This window comes from Antechinus flavipes, chromosome 1 (assembly GCF_016432865.1).
Source record: "Antechinus flavipes isolate AdamAnt ecotype Samford, QLD, Australia chromosome 1, AdamAnt_v2, whole genome shotgun sequence".
In the NCBI taxonomy this organism is placed as follows: domain Eukaryota; kingdom Metazoa; phylum Chordata; class Mammalia; order Dasyuromorphia; family Dasyuridae; genus Antechinus; species Antechinus flavipes.
In genome coordinates, this window is record NC_067398.1 from 57,521,960 (window position 1) to 57,543,400 (window position 21,441).

Sequence of the window (21,441 nt, forward strand, 5' to 3'; positions counted from 1 at the left end):
CAGAGTCAGTGGTCCAACCATATGCTGATTCAAAGATGACTTTCATATTAGAAATTGTTTCCTCTCCATTAGAATGTAATCATTTTCACTTTTTCTGATGCTTTTTAATGCCTCCAAATTCTTTTCATGAGTAAAATATTCATGAGTGTAGACATGATGCTTTTGAGTAGTTTCTAAATCTTTGGATTCTTTCCTTTCTTCCTCCTGAACCACACATTAAGTTTTTTTTTGTTTTTTTTTTTTTTTATCATTCTTCTCTTCCTTTATCCCTTCCTTTTCCCGTGTGGCCTCAAAATGGTATGGCTGTACTCAAATGGTATATATGGGTGAGTGACTTTTTAAAGCATAAGTCTGGTTGTTTTCCAGAACAGTTGGACCAATTCCCAGCTCCACCAACAGTGCATTAGTATACCAGTCCCACCAACATTATCAGTTTTGTGTTTTGTCATCTTTGCCAATCTGATGGGTGTGCTGTGAAATCTAACAGTTGTTCTAATTTGCATTTCTCTTATTAATGATTGCAACATTTTTATATGGCTACTATAAGCTTATATTTCTTTTTTTAACTGCTTGCATTTTAATTTATTTAATGGAAAAATTTCATTTTAATTTCATTTTTATAGCTGTATCAATTCTCTATATATCTTAAATAGTATATCTCTAGCAAAGATATTTGCTACAAATTTTCCTCCTTCCCACCTCCAATTAACACTTTCTCTTCTAATACTAGATACATTGATTCTGTTCAGAACCACAATTTACAACATGTTCATGACCATTTTCAAATGACCAGATATCAAAGCTTTTTTTGTTTATTTTGTTGAGGATTTATCATTTCATTGCTGTATTGAACTCCCATTGGCCCCAGAGAGTTCCTTAAACCAATGTAGATATGAAACTGTTCTGCAATTCAAATAAAGCATTGAGAGGTTAAATGACTTGCCTGTGGTCACACGGCTTGTATATTTCAGAGATAGAGCCTGAAACAACCTTATGACTTTAAAACCAATTCTCTAACCATCATGATGTCTCTCATCCTAATATCTGCTGATTTAATTTAGAACATATCATATTCTTCATAGACTTTTGCTAGCTCTTCATCAATCTTAAATAAAGATTTTGATCCCTCTTTAAGCTACAATTCTTTTCATGGTGGCATTTTAGCAAATAATTCCTATATGCCCTGTAATAGGAGATGACCCAATGGTTGTTGAAATATGTTTTTGTTAACTTTGCTTGAATGAAAAAAACAACTCTATCAATTCCTTTATTTGTCTATTGAGAAGAACCTGATTTATCCTTTGATTTAAGCTACAGTTTCCTTTTGTTTTCTGGTTTCATTTATCGTGAGAATGTCAAGATTAATATGATTCAGTCCCTCAAGGATTATTTCCTTTCTTGGTTATTGGGCAAGGATCTCACATTTGGAGCATCAGTATCTTTTTAAATATTATTAGTGACCCATACTCTTTGATTCAGCAATACCACTACTAAGTCTGTATCTCAAAGAGATCAGAAAAAAAAAAAATAGAAAAGGAGCCACATACCAAAATGTTTACAGTAGCTCTCATTGTGATAGCAAAGAATTGGAAATTAAGGGGATTCCCACAAATTGGGGAATGGTCAAAAAGTTGTAGTATATCAATATAATGGAATGCTGGTGTTCTTTACGATAATAATTATACATATATGTGTGTATACACACACACATTATATATATAAAATGAACAAGATGATTACAGACAAAACTGGAAAAGACTTACATAAACTGATGCTGAATGAAGTGAATAGAATCAAGAGAACAGTATACACAATAACAACAACATTGTGCAATGATCAAGTTTGATAGATTTTGCTCTTCTCACCAGTACAATGACCTAAGACAATTCCAAAAAACTCATAATGGAAATTATCCACATCCAGAGAAAGAACTGTGAAGTCTGAATGTAGATCTAAGCATACTATTTTCATTTTTTTTCTTTCTTGTGGTCTTTCCCTTTTGTTCTGATTCTTCTATCACAACATGACTAATGTGAAGATATATTTAATATAGTTATATATGTATAAAATATATTATTTGTGGTAAAAAAAATTTTGATTCTTAGTACCCTTTGTCCCTCCTTCTGCAATTTTACCATAATCACTGAAAAAGCAGAAATGGGTTGTACAGAAGTGAGAACCTTTTGTATTTTTATTTGTTTCATGGGTTGTCATGGCCAAAGAATTCATCAACAAGTATCCAGCCAATTGATGGTTTGCTTCTCCCTTTTTAGCTAGGTTGGTCTTTGGAAAACGGAAAGTCTATTTCTAGAATCATACTAGAAAAGTCGATTCTTCCCTAATATAACTTTTAGGAACCTAGGATTACTGCCATATCATGAGGCAACATCAGAGTTGAATGTTGAGAATTCTACTCATGAGAATATAGCTCCTATCAGAAAACTTCACAAATTACTCTTCTCTTTCATAGTTGCTTGATCTCTAGATTGGATGATCTCTGAGATCTCTTTTATCACTGTCATCCTAAGATTCTAAGTTAGCACAGAGTCTAAAATAATGATGTATCTGATTGTATGTACTACTAAACAAAGCAACTGGATAAATTTCTAGTTGGTCAAAAGGAGGCTTTCTCTATAAGGAAGAAGTGGAAGACCTGCCCTAGAAGTGACTAGGGAGGAGGGAAGAGGAGCACTCAATAGGATAAATGAACTTAGGCGAGAGCTAGCAATCAGCATTAAGAAGGGTCATCAGCAACAAAAAGGGAACTTTAGATTTTTTTTTTTTCCTGTTGACATAAGCCAGGAATGGGGAGGGTTGCAGCTGTCCATGAGGAGAGGAAAAGAAATAAACAGAAAAATGCAGTGTGCTACCATGGAAGATTGGAGATTAGAAAAATCAAAAGTAGAAAGGGCACAGGGAAGGAAAGTACTTCAGTTTCCCCTTTTATAAAGGTTCCATAAGTCCAAACCTGAGTCTCAGGAATAAAATGAAGGGAACAAGATAACCAGCATTGTAGGGTGGCAATGCACAGGAGGGGACAATTTACATTTAATAAATGTGCCTATTTTTAGGAGCAGCTAGGTGGTATAGAGGACCATGAACTCTTCCTGAGTTCTAATCTGTCTTCAGACACACTAGCTGTGTGACTCTGGGCAAGTCACTAACTCTGTTTACTTCAAGCTTCCTCATCAATAAAAGGAACTGGAAAAGGAAATGGCAAACCACTGCAGTATCTTTGCCAAGAAAACTCCAAATGGGGTCACAAAGAGTTGGACATAATAACAAACCTATTTTAAAGATTAAAAATTCAACTAAAGATTTAAGTATTTATTTCGCAAGTTATCATGTTCTAATAAGAAGATCAAGTCTCAGGTGAACAGTAATATACAGAAGGGCAATTTTCTAGTTGTGTGTATACAGTTTTCATTGCTTGCCTAGGCTGTATAGTTCTTTTCCTTGGATTGACCAGAACCTTAGAATTAAAAGACGACTACACAGTACCATATCCCAAGGAAGTCCTGCCATCATCCACAGTGATATACAGTGTTAAGTAAGTCTTCCCATCATTGAAGAGTAGGGAGATTGATTTCTACACTTCGATTCTGAGTCAAGGTTAATGAATAGCCATCAGCACATTCATGGTCAGTACCTATGCTGAAACTCTTTATTTAGCCTCACAGTTTATTTTAACTAATGTCAACTATTCTTTTTCAGGCTCTTAGTTCAGGAAAAAGCACTGAGCTGGGTAGAGCTTGCTGTTCCCTGTTGTTACCAGAGTTAATTGTAGGGTTGTTTAATATAGTCCCCAACTCTATCCCTTAGGATATGCTAAAAATCCTTAAGGAAGACAGTAACACAAACATTGACATTTAGAACAAAGGCACCAACACCTGATGCTACCTTCAAATTAGATCGTGATCTAGAGTTACCAATCTTCCCCCTATTGCTGAGGGCAGGCATAAAATATATCTGAAGGAGCCTTTGGGGGCTCTCATGTGAGCAGTCAGCTAAATAAGAACACATTTACATAGGCTTGGGAGGCAGATAGTACAAATATTATTATTATTAAATATTATTAGGAGATAGTGTCAGTGATGTGATTTTCGCTCTTTATACTGTTAAGTCCATCCCATCCCCTTCCTCTATCCAGATATGAAGAAGTAGCATTTTACAATAGGAAGAGTTTTCTGCTTAGAATCAGAGGTTATGGGTTCAAGAGCCAATTCTATTATTTATTACCTTGGTGTCCTTGGGGAAGCCACTTAACATTTATGAATCCTAATTTCCTCATTTGCAAAAAGTAAGAGGTAGAACTAGGGTCATCTCAACTTTAAATCTCTGATACTATGCTGGCTAAGGTGGAGTTGGATACGATGCCCTCTAAGAGTCAATCTTCTGTTCCTGGTTATGGATTCAAGAGCCAACTCTATTATTTATTACCTTGATGTCCTTGGGTAAGCCACTTAATATTTATGAATCCTAATCTCCTCATTTGCAAAAAGTAAGTGGTCGAATTAGGTTCATTTCAACTTTAAATCTATGATACTGTGATGGCTAAGGTGAAGTTGGATAAGATGCCCTCGAAGAGTCAATCTTCTGTTCCTGGGAAGACTCAGGAGCAAATGTTGGGACACAAAGGGACAAGAAAGTCTAATAAACAGATGGAATCATTCTAATGAGCCACTATCCTTGAGTAGTGGCTATCAGTAATCAAATATTCCCAGAATGCCTCCTTCATTTAAAACATTGCATAAGATCTTTAGTGGTCTGTCCTTAAGGAGCTGTCTTATTGGGAGACATATATGTATATATGTATGCAAATATAAACACAGAGACACATATGTGTGCACATGTATTAATTTTTACTATATGTAAACCTGCTTGCGTGTGCATGTGCACACATATATAAGAAAAGTTAATGAGTTTCCTATTACCACCCCACCCCAACATACACATACACACCCCAGAATGGTCAGGAACCAAGATAGATAAAACTGACAAATGAACTGTTTTTAGGAAACAGGAATTCTCTAGGCAGAGATGTGATAAAGTAAAACTTTAAAATGATATAAGGAGAAATAATTGTATCAAAGGACCTGAGTTCAGATCCCAGTTTTTCTATTTGCTGTGACTTTGAACAAGTCATTTTCCTTCTCTGAGCCTTGGTTTCTCAATATGGCAAAATGACAGGGTTAGACTAATTGAGCCTTTGGGTCTCTTCCAGCTCCAAAGCCTGTGATCCTTTTAGCAAGCATTCTGCTCCAGCATGATCGATTCTTTTCAGGTTACATCCCCTATGCCTGAAATTTCTTTTCCAAGATTCTTCACTAACATGTGATGCTTTCAAAGTGCCAGAATGTCTCATTAGTCTACCCAGTGGATGATGAGGGCAGAATATGAGAGGCTACTTTGAAGTACAGACTGAAGAGCATTGTTCTTGTGGGGCCACCAAAAGAGAAGATTTTCCAGTGGCAGCTAACCAAAGCGGAGATCCTAAAAACAACACTCAGGGATTGCTTTTTATTAAATCAATCCTCAACAAGGAAGAAAATGCCTCAGAGAAAAGAGACATGAATGAAGGTGCTGAGAACAGAAAGCAAAATGTAGTTTGTTATAAAGGCATTGTAGAGAGACTTGTTCTCTCTTGACATCCAGTTATGTAGCTTTCTCATGCTTATACAAACAGCCTATTAGACTGGTGTTATTCTTGCCCCCTGACATCAGTGTTAGAGAAGAAACTGATGAATGTTAATTTTTGCACATCAATAAATGATGCAGTTTGCTGAAAAGCAAGTGACCTAATTTAGAAAGTTTTTTTTTAATATTACAAAACATCTTTGAAAATATCTGTTTGAATCTAAGTTTTCTCTATGAATATGCAAACCCTCAAGATAATCCATACCATAGATTTCTTAAAAGTTCATAATTAACCTAGTAGGGTGCCTTAACAAGAAGAAGAGAATAGAAAGTTCCCAATGTTAAATGATTCACAGAGTTTACTGGGAGCTTGCTTTGTACTTTTCATTGTGCTTATTGCCAGAACTGAAGTCCCTCATGTGATTTCATCTAAGGGATATGAGAAGACTCTGCTACCTTAAAATCCCCTCTGCCCAAGCATCACAATGTTGGAAATGCTCCTATTAGTGAGTAATCCCCTTCTTCCATTTGTGATGTCTTTCCCTTTGCCTTTGCCCATTTCATCCAAAAACAAGACTAAACATATTCAGGGATTTAGGAGGAGGGGAAGAATAGTCCACATCTGAGAAGGAAGAAGTCCAAGTTGGAAGAAGAACAAATATCCAGACCTCATTGGTACCAGGGTGCCTCTAGAATAATCTAAGGGACTGAGACTGGTTATGGATAGTCAGGAAGACCTGAATTGGAATCCTCCTTTAGACACTTTCCAGCTTTGTGACTCTGGGCAAATCACTTAGCTTTAATTTCTTTATCTGTAAAATTATTAAGTTCAACTTGATAACTTCTAAAGTCCCTTCTAATTCTAAATCTCAAATTCTATGATTATATGTTCTTATAAGCAGAAAAATTGGTTGCTAGGCAGAGGTTCAGGCCAGGAAGTGTTATGAGTTCAGGAAGCAAAACCAAGAAAATGGTGAGAAAGAGGCTCTTAGTTTGCCTAATTTGTCTCTCCAAAGTCTCAGACCTTTTATAATGCAGCTCCAAGCAAATCAAGTAAACAAGCATTGGCTAAACACTTACTATGTGCCTGACACTGTGCTAGGTGCTGGGGATATAAAAGGAAATCCATCTCTCTGACCTCACAAAATACAAGACAGCTGGAAAACCTTGCTCCTAGAGTTAGAGGCAATGCTTGCCTTGCCCATAAGATAAAAAATACTCTCTCCTCATTAGACTCTGAACACTTTGAGAATTGGGACTGTCTTTTTTATCTTCAGTCCTTAGCACAATACCTGGCACGTAGTAGATGCTTAATAAATGTAGCTGACTTAACTTGACATCCAATAGCTGCTTCTTTTCCCTAATCTCTCTCACGTATTTTGCCTTATCTATTGGTGAGCAAAGGCTAAGTTACAGAATGTTGTATCTTAAATAAAAATCTAGCAAAAAACTACTCAAGGAGCCAACTTTCAGCCTTGGTGCTGATCCAACTAAATCCTAGGAAAAAGGAGGTAACACGTGTACTGTACCCTTGGTCAGATCAGCTCCCGGAGCTTTTCATTCAATTCTGGATACCACACTTCTTTCTGTCCAGAAGCCAGCAACTAGGATAGTGAAGGACCCTGATTCCATGCCACATGAGGATTGGGGGAAAGACATAGGACTACTTAGCCTAGAATATAAAAGATTTAAAGGGCACATGATCGCTGTCTTCAGTAATTAAAGAGCAAGTGATTAGAAGTTTAGCTTTGTTCTACCTGATTCCAAATGTAAGAACTAGAAGGAGTGAGTGAGAGTGGTGCAGGTGAATTTTCAGATCCATGGAAGAGAACTTCCCTATAATTCCAACTACTCCAAAGTACATTGAGCTGCCTACAGTTAGTCCTTCATTAGAATTTTAGTGGTACAGACTAAATGACTAGAATTGGTATGGATTGGGCCAGTTAGTCCTTTCCAATTCTGAAATTCTTCAGTTTTTTGTGTCTACTCTGGAATTATTACATTATTAACCACATGATTTTGAGCAAAACACAATTTTCCTGAGCCTATTTTCTAAGGTAGCTGTGTGACCTTGGGTAAATCACTCCAATCACTCACTCACTCCTTCACTCAACAAACAGAGCACTTACTATCTGATCTGTGCTAGGCACTATCCTTCTAGGTACCAAGGATACAAAAAGTGGCCCAAAAAAAAAAAAAAAGTTCCTGCCCTCAGGGAACTTACATTCTAATGTGGAAAATATGTAAATAAATATATACATATAAAATACAGGAAAAAGTAGAAAGAAGGTAACCTCATAAAATAAAGTTCAAATGATTGAAGGGCCTTGTAAAAAGATCTCTTGCAGAAGATGGAATTTGGGGTGATTTCTGAAGAGAGTAAGCTATGATATGGGGCAGAGATGAGGAACAAGAGCATTCTAGGCATGGGGAACAACCAGCTCAAAGCTCAGAGATGGAGTGTAACATAAGTTACAAAAACATAAGTCACATATAAGGCTGGATATAGAGTACATAGAGGGGAATAAAGTATAAGACTAGAAAGGTAGGCAGGGGTCAGGTAGTGAAGAGCTAGAAAAGCAAATAATGACTTTATATTTAATACTAAAGATTATAAGTAATTTATTGAAGAAGGAATTGAGATGGGCAGATCTATACTTCAGGAAATCAGAATACAGAGAAACTTTTAAGGTAGGGAGAAAACTCAATGGCTATCTCAATATTCTAAGTGAGAAAGCTTAAATTAGGGAAGTTTCTGTGTGAGTGGAGAGGCGACCATGTATACAAAAGATGTAAAAGTACAAAAGATAAGTTTTGACAATGGTTTGGATATTCAGGGCAAATTAGGATAAGGAGTCAAAGATGACATTATGGCTATTCTTATTTCTAAATGTGGCAAGGCTCATAAGTACAGAGTGGGAAATAATTTCTAATATTCAAAATGCGATCATCAAGGAGCAAGAGTTATTTTTATGCCAGGTACACTTGCTTAAAGTTGTCATTTTTATTTTGCCTTTTGACCTTAGCTGAAGAGAACACAGTGGGATAAAAAGTCACTTGGTTTCTATCAAACCCTCTCTTCAGGATTCTGTAGCAGGAAAATTCACAAATCTCTTTGGTTGCTAAGATTGTTTCCTGGCACTTTGTGAAAATTGCTGGCTTTTAGATACAAAGCAGACGGATCCAGGCTGAAGGGAGGAAGAGCCGTAAATGCAGCAAAGAACAGAAATTCAAAATGCAGCAGGAAACAAACTAACCAGGGAACATGTTCACTGGGGCAAGTAGCCAAAAAGACCAGAATATTCTGAAGGACGAGTTTTTCAGTAATGCACATTGAATCAATTTCCTGGCTTATAAATTCTACAACAGTGAATTTCAAGGTATTAAATTACTGTATGCCCATATTGGTTGCAAATGTTTCCCAGTAAAATAGAAAGAAAAGAGGAAATCTTTTTAAAATGATGAACATTCAAAGCTAAGTGGGAAAAGGCATCCTTATAATAATGTCAATTTTAGCAACAAAAGGCTGGCATAGAGAGAGTATGGGCTATTTGTGCTGTTTATAAGTAGTACTAGTCAGTCATGGTGCCTGATAGAAAAAGCAATTTCCTGGGAGTAATTAACTAATGTTTCTTTGGGGAAAAAAATTGAAAACATTTGTCAATAGGAAAAGCTGGATGTTTTTGTTTTAGATAACATGCTTTAGTTATTAGTTAAGTTCATCTGAGGACTTGAAGGTAGTGTAATATAATGACAATACTAAACAAAAGCAACCAGGTTGAATCCCAGTTCTGTCATTTGTAACTGTGGCCAAGTCACTTAATAACTCTAGACCTCAGTTTCCTCATCTGTAAAATGAGGGTTTTGGACTAGAAGATTTCTAAAATCTCTTCTGCCCACAAATAAATATTCCCTCTTCTTTTCCTGATTATTCATTCAATAAACCTTTTTATGAGTTCCTCTTCCATACCCAAATTCAATATTTACAGAGCATCTACCATGTAAAAGACATCGTATTAAGCAGGTATATATATATATATATATATATATATATATATATATATATATATATATATATATATATATATATAAAATACAAAAAGACTTGGGCAAGGCAAGGAAAGAATACTTTCTCATGAGGCTTGGCTTTGTGGCACATATAATTTTGGGATAATGAGGACTCAATTCTCATGAGATAGGAGAGTCAATGATACAGATAGATTACACTAAAGAGGAGGAAAGATTGGACAAAATAAAGAAAATAGAAGTCATCACTGGTGGATTCATAATTAAATGGAGCCAAAGACCAAATCACCCAAACTATATCTGTTGGAAGAAGGAAAGAAATTGTTTTCATTCAGAAGCAAGCCTGAGGTTGATCCTTGTTGCTTTATTGTTAATTTCTGTCCCAATTAAAGGTTTTATTTATCCAAGACTATTCTTTGTTTGTTCTATTAGGATGGGGAACAATTGAATTGCTAGATCTAGAAATTTATGATGATCCCAATTTTCTACCTGGATAGGAACGAACGAGTCATCTAGATAAACTATCATTGAAACCTGACCTTCTCAACCTGAACCCAAGTTTGTGGGGACCCAAAGTAGGCCAGGCCTTCTGGCAATGCTTGAGGATAGATTTTAGTGCTTCAGTGGATTTTTAATTCCTTCTCTGGATATTCCCTCTATCAGCACAGATCACAACCTATCCAGGTCTTCTAATACTGTGGTTATTCTTGTCCACACAGAGTTCCCAGAGAGCATCTACACAATGTAGCAAGCAGACCTAGGAGAACATTGTACTTAATAACAGTAATATTCAACTGTGAATGATTTAACTATTCTCAGCAATACAAAGATTCAAGACAATTCTGAAGGACTTAGGATGAAAAATGCTATCCACTTCCAGAGAAGGAACTAATGGAGTCTGTATTCCAAATCAAAGCATACTTTAAAAAAAACAACCTCCCCCTTTTTTTTGTCTGTGTCTGCTTTTGCAACATGGCTAATGTAGAAATATGTTTTGCAAGATTATACATGCATAATCTATTATCAAATAATTTTGGCTTCTCAAGAGGAGGGAAAGAATTTGGAATCCAAAATTTAAAAGGAAAAAAAATGCGAAAAATTGTTTTTATGTGTAACTGAAAAAAATAAAATGTACAAAAAAAAAAAAAAAAGACTCTACACAGTGTACAGACCTTCCTCTGAATTCCCTGATCTTCCTACATGACCCTTTCACCTCCTTTTTCTGATACTACATTTCCTGAATGACATCCTTTACCAATTTCTTGTACATAGGTCATCACTGGAAATGTATTTTGGTCAAGTCTTTTTCCGTAACTCTCTTCCTACTATTGTGTTTGTGTTTGTCTCTGCTTATAATCAGCTCAAATCTCTTGTTTCCTTCACTTTGACATAGTTGCTTACTAATAAACTAGATCCACTATTTACACATGTGTGACTTTGGGCAAATGATTTGACCATTCTGGGCCTCAATGTTAGAAGATGTCAGGGTTGGGTTCTAAACTAAAATCTTTTCCAGATCTAAATTATATGATCTTGTGTAAAATTGGTTAGGAGATTGGGCTTGTAGGTAAATGCATTTTGTGTGAGCAGATTTTTACCATTGTTCATAGAAATCATTGTGGTTATTTCTGGAATTAATTACAGGAGCTCTATTGCATGACCCCTGTCCCCATTTACCAGATCCAAACTATGGGAAATAACTACAATTCCCTTCTTTCCTGAATAATTAAATTTGAAATCATGAGACTTCATATTAATATTTACTAACATTTACTATAATCCTTTAGTTATAGACCACTCTTCAGCCCAGTTAGGCTGTGAATTCTACAAAGGCCATGATTATTGGTTATGTCTTGTTTAAACTACATTATATCCTCCAGAATATAGTATAATAATTCATGATGATGATAATAGCTAATATTTATATGACATTTTCTACAATTGTTATACCATTTGATCCTCATAACAACTGTGGAAAGTAGGAACTATTATTATCCCCATTTTATAGATGAGGAAACTGTTGGTAACCAGAGATCAATTGATTTGATCATCGTCACACAGCTAATAAGCATCTGAGACCAAAATTTAATGAAGATCTTTTTGACTGGTCTGCACACAGCAAGTATTTCATATGTGTTTATTTAATTAATTAATTGTCAGAGAACTCAGAGTAGAATAAACCTAAGAAATTAAATGTTTGTAGGAAAAGAAGTTAGTTGTTAATTTAATTAATTGTCATAGAACTCAAAGAAGAATAAGTCTCAGAAATTAAATGTTTACAAGAAAGAAACTTGTTAGAGATCATCAGAATCTTCCACTAGAGAGGAACTCTGGGAATTGGAGAAGGCAATGTTGCATCAAGAAAAGACAACTGGATTCAAAGTCAGAGGATGTGTGTTCAAATTTCTGTTCTGGTCTTTACTTGAGCTTTTATGGGCCTCAGTTTCCCCAGTTATAAAAAATGAGGGAGTTGGATTTCCAAGTTCCTTTCCAATTTTCAAACTCGTATGCTATGAGTAAAACACCAGAGATGACATTTGCTAAATATCAGAGAGAAGGTATCATTTCATTTCCTGCTATAGCATTGTCTGGATCTCTACTAATTTTCATATTTTAAGGGCCCAAGATTTAGTTAGTGGAGATACCCTCCACCAATTTAAGTTGCAATTGCCGTGTCTTAAAAGACAGTATTCTAGAGTTGCTATGGCCAAAAAAACTCAACACCAGCTTGGATGATGAGCGACTCCAAACTTAGCTAAGCTGCTCCTCAGGTGACAACCACACAGTCTGTCACCATGCCTCTTCTTGAAGTGTTGCCCAACTTGGGAAGGCCTGCCAGAGCTTGTGTTTTTCTGGCATACTCTTTGAGAAAGTCCCTGTGGAACCGGGAATAGAGCGCTGGACTCCAAGTCAGAATAAACTAGATTCACACTGTCTCCAATATTTACTAGCTCTGTGACTCTGGGCAAAGCATTTAACCTCCTTCTGTCTCACTTTTCCCACCTAAAATGGAAATACCAAAAACCATTGCACGTATTTCATAGGATCTTTGTGGAGGATTACATGAGATAACCCTAAACACCAGGTAAATTTTTTATTATTCACGAGTCCTTCACAGTGCAGTGAGGCAATAGAGGTGACTTAGATGTCTAAGAGACAAAAAGAGATCTTCTCTGATTTATTCGTTTCCTTTTCCCCTGCAATAGTCATTATGTGATTTCTTCTATCAGTCCATGATAGAGACATAGATATTTTACAGTTACTTTATAAAATATAACTGCAATTCTTGACAAGATTAAAAGCTTTGAGTACATCAGTACAGAAGCCAGACTGCATAATCAGAAGATGGAGTACATCTTTCCTTATCCATGGGGAAAAGGACAGTGACTGGATCCATGATTTTATTGGCATAGATAACTTCCAAATAAAGAAACTCATTCTACCAATGCAAGTCAATATATTCTCATCAATTTATCATCAGAGACTTAATAAAACACTGAGTGTTTAAGGGACTTGCCCAGGTTGATACAGCCAAGTAGGACTTGGCAAGGTCCTCCTGGCTCGTAGGCCAGCTCTCTATCCATTATATCACCCTTCTCTTCTTCATTCATATGATCCAAAATATAATTCTTTAGAGGAAGGAAAATTGAAACTATAAGGTGAAAATAATTTAAGCTTTGAATACTACATTAAAATAGAATGTGTAAAAACACTTTTGAGAATGGGTAGGGTGAAAGGGGAGAAAGAGAATAGGATAAAGAGGGGGAAAACAATTCTTTAGAGAAAGGAAAATTGAAACTAGGATAAAGAGGGGGGAAACATAATTCTTTAGAGAAGGAAAATTGAAACTATAAAGTAAAAATAATCTAAGCTTTGAATACTACATTAAAATAGAATGCTTAAAAACACTTTTGAGAATGGGTAAGGTGAAAGGGGGGAGAGAATAGGATAAGGGGGGGAAATAGAATGAAGAAAATTATATAGTAATCTTTACTATAGAAAAAAAAATTTACAGCAAGTTTCTTTAATAAAGGTGTCATTTCTCAACTGTACAGAGAACTGAATCAAATTTATAGAAATAAAAATCATTCCTTAATTGATAAATGGTAAAACAATATGAATAGGTAATTTTCAGACAAAGTAATCAATGTTTTGAGTTATATGAAAAAAATGCTCCAAAACACTATTGATTAGAAAAATAAAGATTAAAACAATTCTGAGGTACCATCTCACACCTATCAGATTGACTAATATGACAGAAAAGAAAAATGACAAATGTTAGAAGGGAATATTAGGACACTAATTCACCAATGGTGATGTTATATACTAATTCAATCATTCAGTAGAGCAATTTGGAACTATGCCCAAAAGATATACTCTTTGATTAAACACTACCACTAGTAGATCTGTGTCCCAGAGACAAAAAAGAAAAAGAAAAAGGACCTATATGTATAAAAATATTTATAGTAACTCTTTTAATAGTGCAAGAATTGGAAATTGAGGGCATGTCCATCAATTGGGGAATGACTGAACAAGTTGTTGGATATAATTGTGATGGAAAACTATTACACTATAAGAAATGATGAGTAGGATGCTCTCAGACAAATCTGGAAACACTTACATGAACTGATGTAAAGCGAAATGTGCAGAACCAAGACACTGTATACAGTAACAGCAATATTGTATCATGATCAACTGTAAATGACTTAGTTATTCTCAGCATTCAATGCTGGTTCAATGCAATTCTGAAGGACTTAATGATGAAAAATGTCATCCATCTCTACAGAAAGAGTCCAAATGCAGATTAAAGCATACTTTCCTCTTTGCTTTCTTTATTTTTCTTACAGATAAAATGAGGCTGGGTTAAATGGTCTCTGAGATTCCCCTCAAGATCTCATGTAATGTGACCTCAAACCAGTATCTGATAATTATATTCCAAAGGATCTTAATATAAAAATTACGTGATGCTTGGTCCAGGACCCCCCAGAGATTCACATAGAGAGTCTAACCCTATAGAGTTAGTTAATTAGTTCCTTTCTTTTGGCATCCCTACTGATGATAACCCAACCATACCTGCTCATGTTGTGAGATTAGGGTTGGGGCACAGTCTGCTCTCCATAGGATGCCTGCTAGGAAGCAAGTGATGGGTGTGCTGGAAGATTAGGGTGGGGATGGAATTATTCCCATCACCTGTTGCTGTGGATGTCCAAGGAATGATAAGATTACAGCTGCCAGAACACCTGACTCAGAAGTAGTCATGTTGGGGGCTGTCACTATAAAGGGAGGGAACAGGGGTGGGGAGTGGGTCAGTAAGAGTGGGTATGATTGTATAAGAAACCACACCCAAGACCTGTTTATCAAGAGAATGTACAGGACAGGACGCGATTCAACTTCCCACCCTCCCACTGATTAACCACATATCCCTAAGGATCAGGCAAAGTACACCCTGGAAACCTCAGCTTCCACTTTGAAACTACTACCCCAGGAGGTCCGTATCCAAATGATTAAACTCAGGAAATTTCAATCCTTTGTTGTTATTCAGTCCCATCAGATTCTTTGTAACCCCATATGGAGTTTTCTTGGCAAAGATAGTGGAATGGTTTGTTGTTTCCTCTTCAGTGGATTAAGTGAACTACCCAGGGGTCATTAAACATCTAAGGTAATATTTGAATGCAGGTCTTTCTGACTCCAGGTTCTATCCCCTGCACCTCCTTTAGGACCTTCCAAACATGCAAAAAGACAAAGAGACAAAAAACAAAAACAAAAAAAACCTCTCTCAAGAGTTTTAGTGTCTAACCTGTGCTTAGAAAGGGAAACAGTAAGGCAGACAAGGGTAACCAGGATTTGGAAGTCTAGGATCTCCCCTTTCAGGTTTATCTAGATCAAGGTTCAGCAAAGTATAGACCAAGGATCGAATACAACATGACCTATTTTTGTGTGGCTTATAACTAAGAGTGGTTTTTGTATCATAAAATAAAACTTTATTTTAACACATAAGAATCGTTTTTAGTTCACTGGCCACAAAAACGGGTGGAAGACTGAATCTGATGCACTGGCCACTGTTTGTCAACCTAGACAAACACAGGCCATTTGCCATGTGCTTCTTCTCCAAGGCTACATTTTAATCTAGAGAATGGAGGGAGGGAAAAGATGGCGTTGTCCTTCTACCTTTGAAGAACTCAGATCTGGAAGTCCAAATAGCTAAAAAGAATGGACAAGACAGTTTGTTTTTACAGAACAAGGAGGAAGAATGGTTCTTCCAACGAGAGTCTGTCTCCCCTGAGTCTCTGTCATGATTCACCTTGGAAATAGCCACCATTAATTAGAACCAATCATAGAAATTCCCTGTATCCCCTAGGCAAAATGTTATACTGCAAGTGAACAGCTGTAAGAAGTACTGTTTAGGCAAAGATCCTTATCCTCTAATCTTATAGTGATTTTTTTGAGCAAAAGTTATCAAATTAATCAACCCTCATTATATAATAAATTTCCATAATAAGTCATTTTGTTTAACTCCCCCAAAATATAAATATATATGTGTGTGTGTGTGTATGCATACATATAATGAACCTTTATATAGAAATGTAACCTATAACCTTTATACACATAAAGGTTACATATATGTATATATAAGTTTATTTAGTTTGCCAAAACCATAATTCAGTATCTAAAACCTACTGTTGAATATATTTATGCTGAATATTTGGAACTGAGACAAAGGTGTCCTGTGTTGTACCTCTGCATACAGTAAAACCTTTGAAATGTTTGATGCACTGAAAGAAAAAGTGAATTCTTTTATAAAAGTCAGCTGGTACATCCCATGAGAGTGGAATGTTAAACAAACATTGCTTCAAGTTGTAATAAAATCAACTCACTTCTTTTGGGATTCAATGACATCTGGACATTTTCTGCCTCTGACAGATATGCTTTCAGAATGTTCACTTGTCCAAGCCAGGAATGTCAACTTCAATTCTTGAGCTCAAAGCAAAATTTTCAATAGGAGTCCCTTTAACATTAGCTAAGAGCAAAAGAAACAGATCTCTCATGAAGGGACCACTTGGGCAATACCTTTATATAAAATCCCAGAACTTCTACCCATCCTAGCCAGACAAACAAAATAATTTCATTTCTTTCCTGACATTCCCCTTTTGTCTAACATGCAAGCAGCTGTTGTGTACTCTCTCTATAAAAATAAGCCTTTGCAAAAGTCATCCTTCCTCCCTATTTGCATTAATGTCTTTGCATACTAACCATGCAAGTTACTAAGGGCAAGTTACTTTTTTGTTATCCAAATGATAGATTTGTTTGATGGGCTACTTTTTTTTTTTTTTGCTAAGACAATTGGGGTTAAGTGACTTGCCCAGGATCACACTAGGAAGAGTTAAATGTCTAAGGTCAGATTTGAACTCAAGTCCTCCTGACTTCAGAGCTGGTGCTCTATCCAGTGCACCCACCTGGCTGCCCCCATGGGCTACTTTTCTAGTAGTATTTCATCATCTCAACAAAATGCACTTTTCATTCACTTTGTCATTTTGCTATAGATGGCCAGCTAGTTAGTCTCTTTCACATTGCTGTGGATTTCATTGCCTATGCTTTGTGTACTCCTTGATTAGTTGTACCGTAAGTATCAACAAAAATTATTGACCTTTCATGATATCGTTTTATTTTTACATGAAGAAACTGACTTTTCTTCACAATAAATGGAATTTCCAAGAAAGAAGATATTTAAATAGTGAACCTTTTTTGGAAGGTTAATGATGCAATACAAGGAATTGCTTTTGTCAGTGAATAGACTTGGTCACAAAGGTGATCAGAGGAAAGGTAAGGAAAAGGGCTTGTGAGTTAGGAACAGATCCATAACTAGGACAGTATCTCTAGAGCTTTCTTCCAGGATGTTAACATCTAGCAAGTACATTTCTCTAAGAAGTGGCTTCTTCCCCAAACAATCAATCCATAATTAATGAATAAATATCTATTAAGTATGCATCATATGCCAGGCATGGTGCTAAGTGGTAAACCCTCCATTTCTCTGCCTTAATGAGTCACTCCTGAGATTCCACCCCTCATACACTTTCTACTTTCTATTCTTTCTCTGCTTCACTTCTTTCCAGGGAGTGGAAGGGAGGTCAGGAATCACTGGCTCTATCACGGGGTCTAGGGCTGGATTCTGGGGAATGAGTAACTTCTGCTTTTGCAGTGATTACATCCAACTAAGGCATGTTGTCTGTCCCCTATGCCCTCTTTTTCTTATTCAACTGAATATTCCCCAGATACCATAATTCCTACTCAGGTCAGAGCTCTGGGCTAATTCTGGTGTTGCCACCAGCTCATTTAGTCACTGCATCTCTTTTTTCATCATGAAAATGAAGAAACAGGTAGCAAATGACAAAGCAAGGATTTAACCCTCGTCCTTGGATTCCCAATTCAGTCTTCCCAATGAGCCAGCTGCAGCTCATTTTTTACCACATGCAGACCTAGACATTTTCACAATCCATATAGACCAGACAACAGCATGAGCTCTGCCAAGGATGACCATTTTAAGTCATCCAGAAATGACAGCCTTCTGCAAAACATAGCAGTTCACTTGCCACAGAACGTGAACTGAATGGCTCCACTTAGGCTCCCTGGCAGATACTATTTGTCCCGAATGCCAAGTACTGAAAGGCCTCTGTGACAAAATTACTCTGCCCTGTATGTAATCATTAACTAGTACACCTAGAAAGGCTCTTAGAGATCATTTAATCCTGGAGTAGGTCATAGTTTTTAGAATTAAAAGGGACTCAAATGATTGGCCAATCATCTTCAAAGGAAATATCTTGATTTATTTATTCATTAAGTTCAAATATTTAAATTCCTTCTACTTGCAAGGTACCATGCTCAGCACTAGAGAAATAAAGTTGTTGGATTTTTTGGGTTTGTTTCATTTTTTTTAATGATAAAGTTTCTGCCCTCAAGAAATTTATATAAAATCTACCTGGATAGTAGGAAGGCTATGGTATACAAGTATGATGACAGCAAAGGAGACATCCAGATATCCCAAGAAAATTTAGATTAACAGGGGCAGCTAGGTGGCACAATGGATAGAACCCCAGCCCTGAAGTCAGGAAGACCTGAGTTCAAATTTGACCTCAGACACTTAACACTTCCTAGCTGTTTGACCCTGGGCAAGCCACTTAACCCCAATTGCCTCAGGGGGAAAAATTTAGATTAACACATAGATTTTATAATGAAAAGAATACTTAGAGGTCTCCAACTTTAACTTCCTCATTTTATGGATAAGGAAAATGAGATTCAGAGAGATTTAGTGACTTATCCAAAGACTCCTAGGGTAGCAGGTATCAGAGCCAGCATTCAATGCCAGGTTCCTCTGACTCTTTCCATAGCAAAAAGAAAATATTTTTAGCTAGGAAAACCTAGGAAGGCTTCCAGAGGAGGTATGGTCCCTAACGTGAGCCTTGAAGAAGGAAGTAGAATTTTTTTTTAGGAGTAAATAAAATCTTAAAGATTAAGGAGTGATTGAATTGGGGAAAGGGGAGAGAGAAGAACTTGCTGAGATGAAAGTGATGATGAAGTTTTATAATGTAATGTGCATCAAGTAGAGTACTTTGAAAGAACGCTAGTAAATTAAAACCTGGTGATATTAGGTAGTCCATGGAAGCAGAAATCCATTGAAATGAAATGTCTTGTCTAAGGTCACAGAGGATTCAATCCCAGTGTTCCCCAAACCACTCATTTTACAGATGGGGAAACTGAGGCTCAAAAAGATATGCCCATTCTTGTGAGGTCACACATAACTATCTAGACTAGAACTCAGCACTGTATCTCCCAGGCCAGTGCTTGTTATGTATTCCTCTATTCTAAATTCCTAATAGTTTTAAATAATATCCTCCTACATTCTACCCTCTCAAGGCAGTTGAAATCCTGAGTCATTTCTTATTAACTCCCCATATTCAAATTCAAACTGAATTTAGGTAATGGCTTCCCCATTGACTACCTTTATTTTTATAAATATTATTTCCTTTATGAGCCGAGAGAGTTTCTATTCAAAGGTCCATAAAAGACTGTGGCTGCAGAGATCTCCTCCTAGTCCTATTTCAATACAGCAATGACACTAATTACTTCACAAAAGGAGAACCCTGCCAGGGACCTTCTCTGTTCCAAGTCTTACCTAGTATTTAGGAGCAGTCTGGTGCTTAGATTAAGAGGTATAGGAATATCCTGAAAAATGTGAAGTGAGGAACCAGTATTAAGAACAGACCCACAATGCAGAAGGTGGAAACTTCAAGTGGATGATCCAGATCTTTTAAAAGACATGATGTTGGGTTCCTACAGCACCTTTTCAACAAATTTCCAGGCTTTCTAGACCACAGAGTGACAGAGCTGGGAGGGGCCTCTGAATACAGAATGTTAGAACTAGAATGGACCTTAGAACATTGACTGTCTAAGCTAAAATGGCCAAGAAGGGAGGGGCCTAGAGTATGGAATGTCAGAACTGGAAGAGGTTCTCAAAGTGTTGTCTAGGATCTCCTGGGGATCCCTGAGACCATCTTAGCAGGTGTGTAAACACAAGACAATTTTTATAAGAATAGTAAGACATTTTCATTTCTAACACAATAAATGTCAACAGATTTATAACCCACATAAACAAAGCCCTTGGGTGGGATCCTCTAATTTTTAAGAAGGTAAAAGGGTCCTGAGAACCTCTGATCTATTTCAAACCCTTCATTTTATTTATCATATACTCCAGTATTTTCTCATAAGGGAATTATTATGACCATCACTGTAAAAAGTGAAAAAAGTCCCTAAAAAGTGATAGAATCAAGGTAACACAAGAACAGAGACTTAATTCTTCCAGTTATCATCGACAGTCTCATCAACATTCTGTTAAACATTTAAACTTATTCTTCTATAAAAAGAATGACTCCTAGTACTTTCTTTACAATAGGCCATAAGTAGTCTTAAGTATTATTCTTACCTCCATTTGTAAAATGGTGGAATGGGATTTAAGTAATATGTATGTATTCATATTTTATGAGAGCTGGGATTCAAATCCAGACCCAATTCCCAGTTTATAGTCTGTCTTGGCTGGTATGCATTCCAATGAAGTTTCCTCTCCCTTTTTAGATGCATGAAAAATGCTGTCTAAAAGAATTTCATTAGAAACCTCTCCTCTTCTCGGGCAGATTGTTCCCATTCTAATTCTAGACTCTAATATTAAATCTTTTTCTATCTACTGGCTCCTTTATTAGTACTTACTATTTATAGTAATATCCCTACTAGGCATCCATCTATACTCAGAACCTGGATTTCTCTTCTTAAAACTCTGAAATTCAGCCTCTGACCTCATTATTCAAGGGAAACTTATTTATCCTTATTTTTCAGATCAAATGATATTTTTCCAGTTTTCATCCTTCTTGATATCATTTGACATTGTTAATTACTTTCTCCGCCTGGACATTCTCTTCTCTTAAAGGTTTTGTGAAACTTCTTCCTTCCGTCTAACCAAGCTTTCTTAGTCCTACTTGCTTGGTCTTCATCTCTGCTCTCTTCTGTTTCTTTTCTAGTTCTTTTTGGTATACTTCATTGATTCATCTTACTTCTTTTACTTCCTAAATCTAAATGTTCCTCAATATTCTCATACCTTTTCTTCGCTCATTACTCTTAAATTACCCTTAGGTAATTTTATTCACTCCCATGGTTTTGATTATGAAATTATTCCAACATGTGGTGGTTTTAAAAATGTCATAGATTTGACGTCCAAATAGCTCTGTCCCTCCC

The 21,441-nt window shown here is 36.4% G+C and overlaps 1 protein-coding gene and 1 long non-coding RNA gene across 3 annotated transcripts in view; one reads left to right on the forward strand and one right to left on the reverse strand.

The window, feature by feature from the left end:
- Positions 1–19,941, reverse strand: part of MGLL (monoglyceride lipase) — a 187,432-nt gene extending 167,491 nt beyond the window's left edge. Inside the window, exons 1-2 of the mRNA XM_051983241.1 lie at positions 19,832–19,941; positions 16,539–16,681 (exon numbers count right to left, since the gene is read on the reverse strand). Of these exons, the coding sequence (XP_051839201.1) occupies positions 16,539–16,560 (22 nt within the window). The 5' untranslated portion in view covers positions 16,561–16,681; positions 19,832–19,941. The remainder of the gene's footprint in view (positions 1–16,538; positions 16,682–19,831) is intronic.
- The window catches only part of LOC127552930 (uncharacterized), a 71,809-nt gene that overhangs the window by 26,009 nt on the left and 24,359 nt on the right, over positions 1–21,441 (forward strand). Inside the window, exon 1 of one of the 2 annotated variants that reach the window (XR_007951627.1) lies at positions 20,113–20,218. The exons of the other annotated variant lie outside the window; for it this stretch is intronic. This is a non-coding gene — a long non-coding RNA (uncharacterized LOC127552930). Of the gene's footprint in view, positions 1–20,112; positions 20,219–21,441 lie in introns of those variants that run through there. 2 annotated transcript variants of the gene reach the window in all.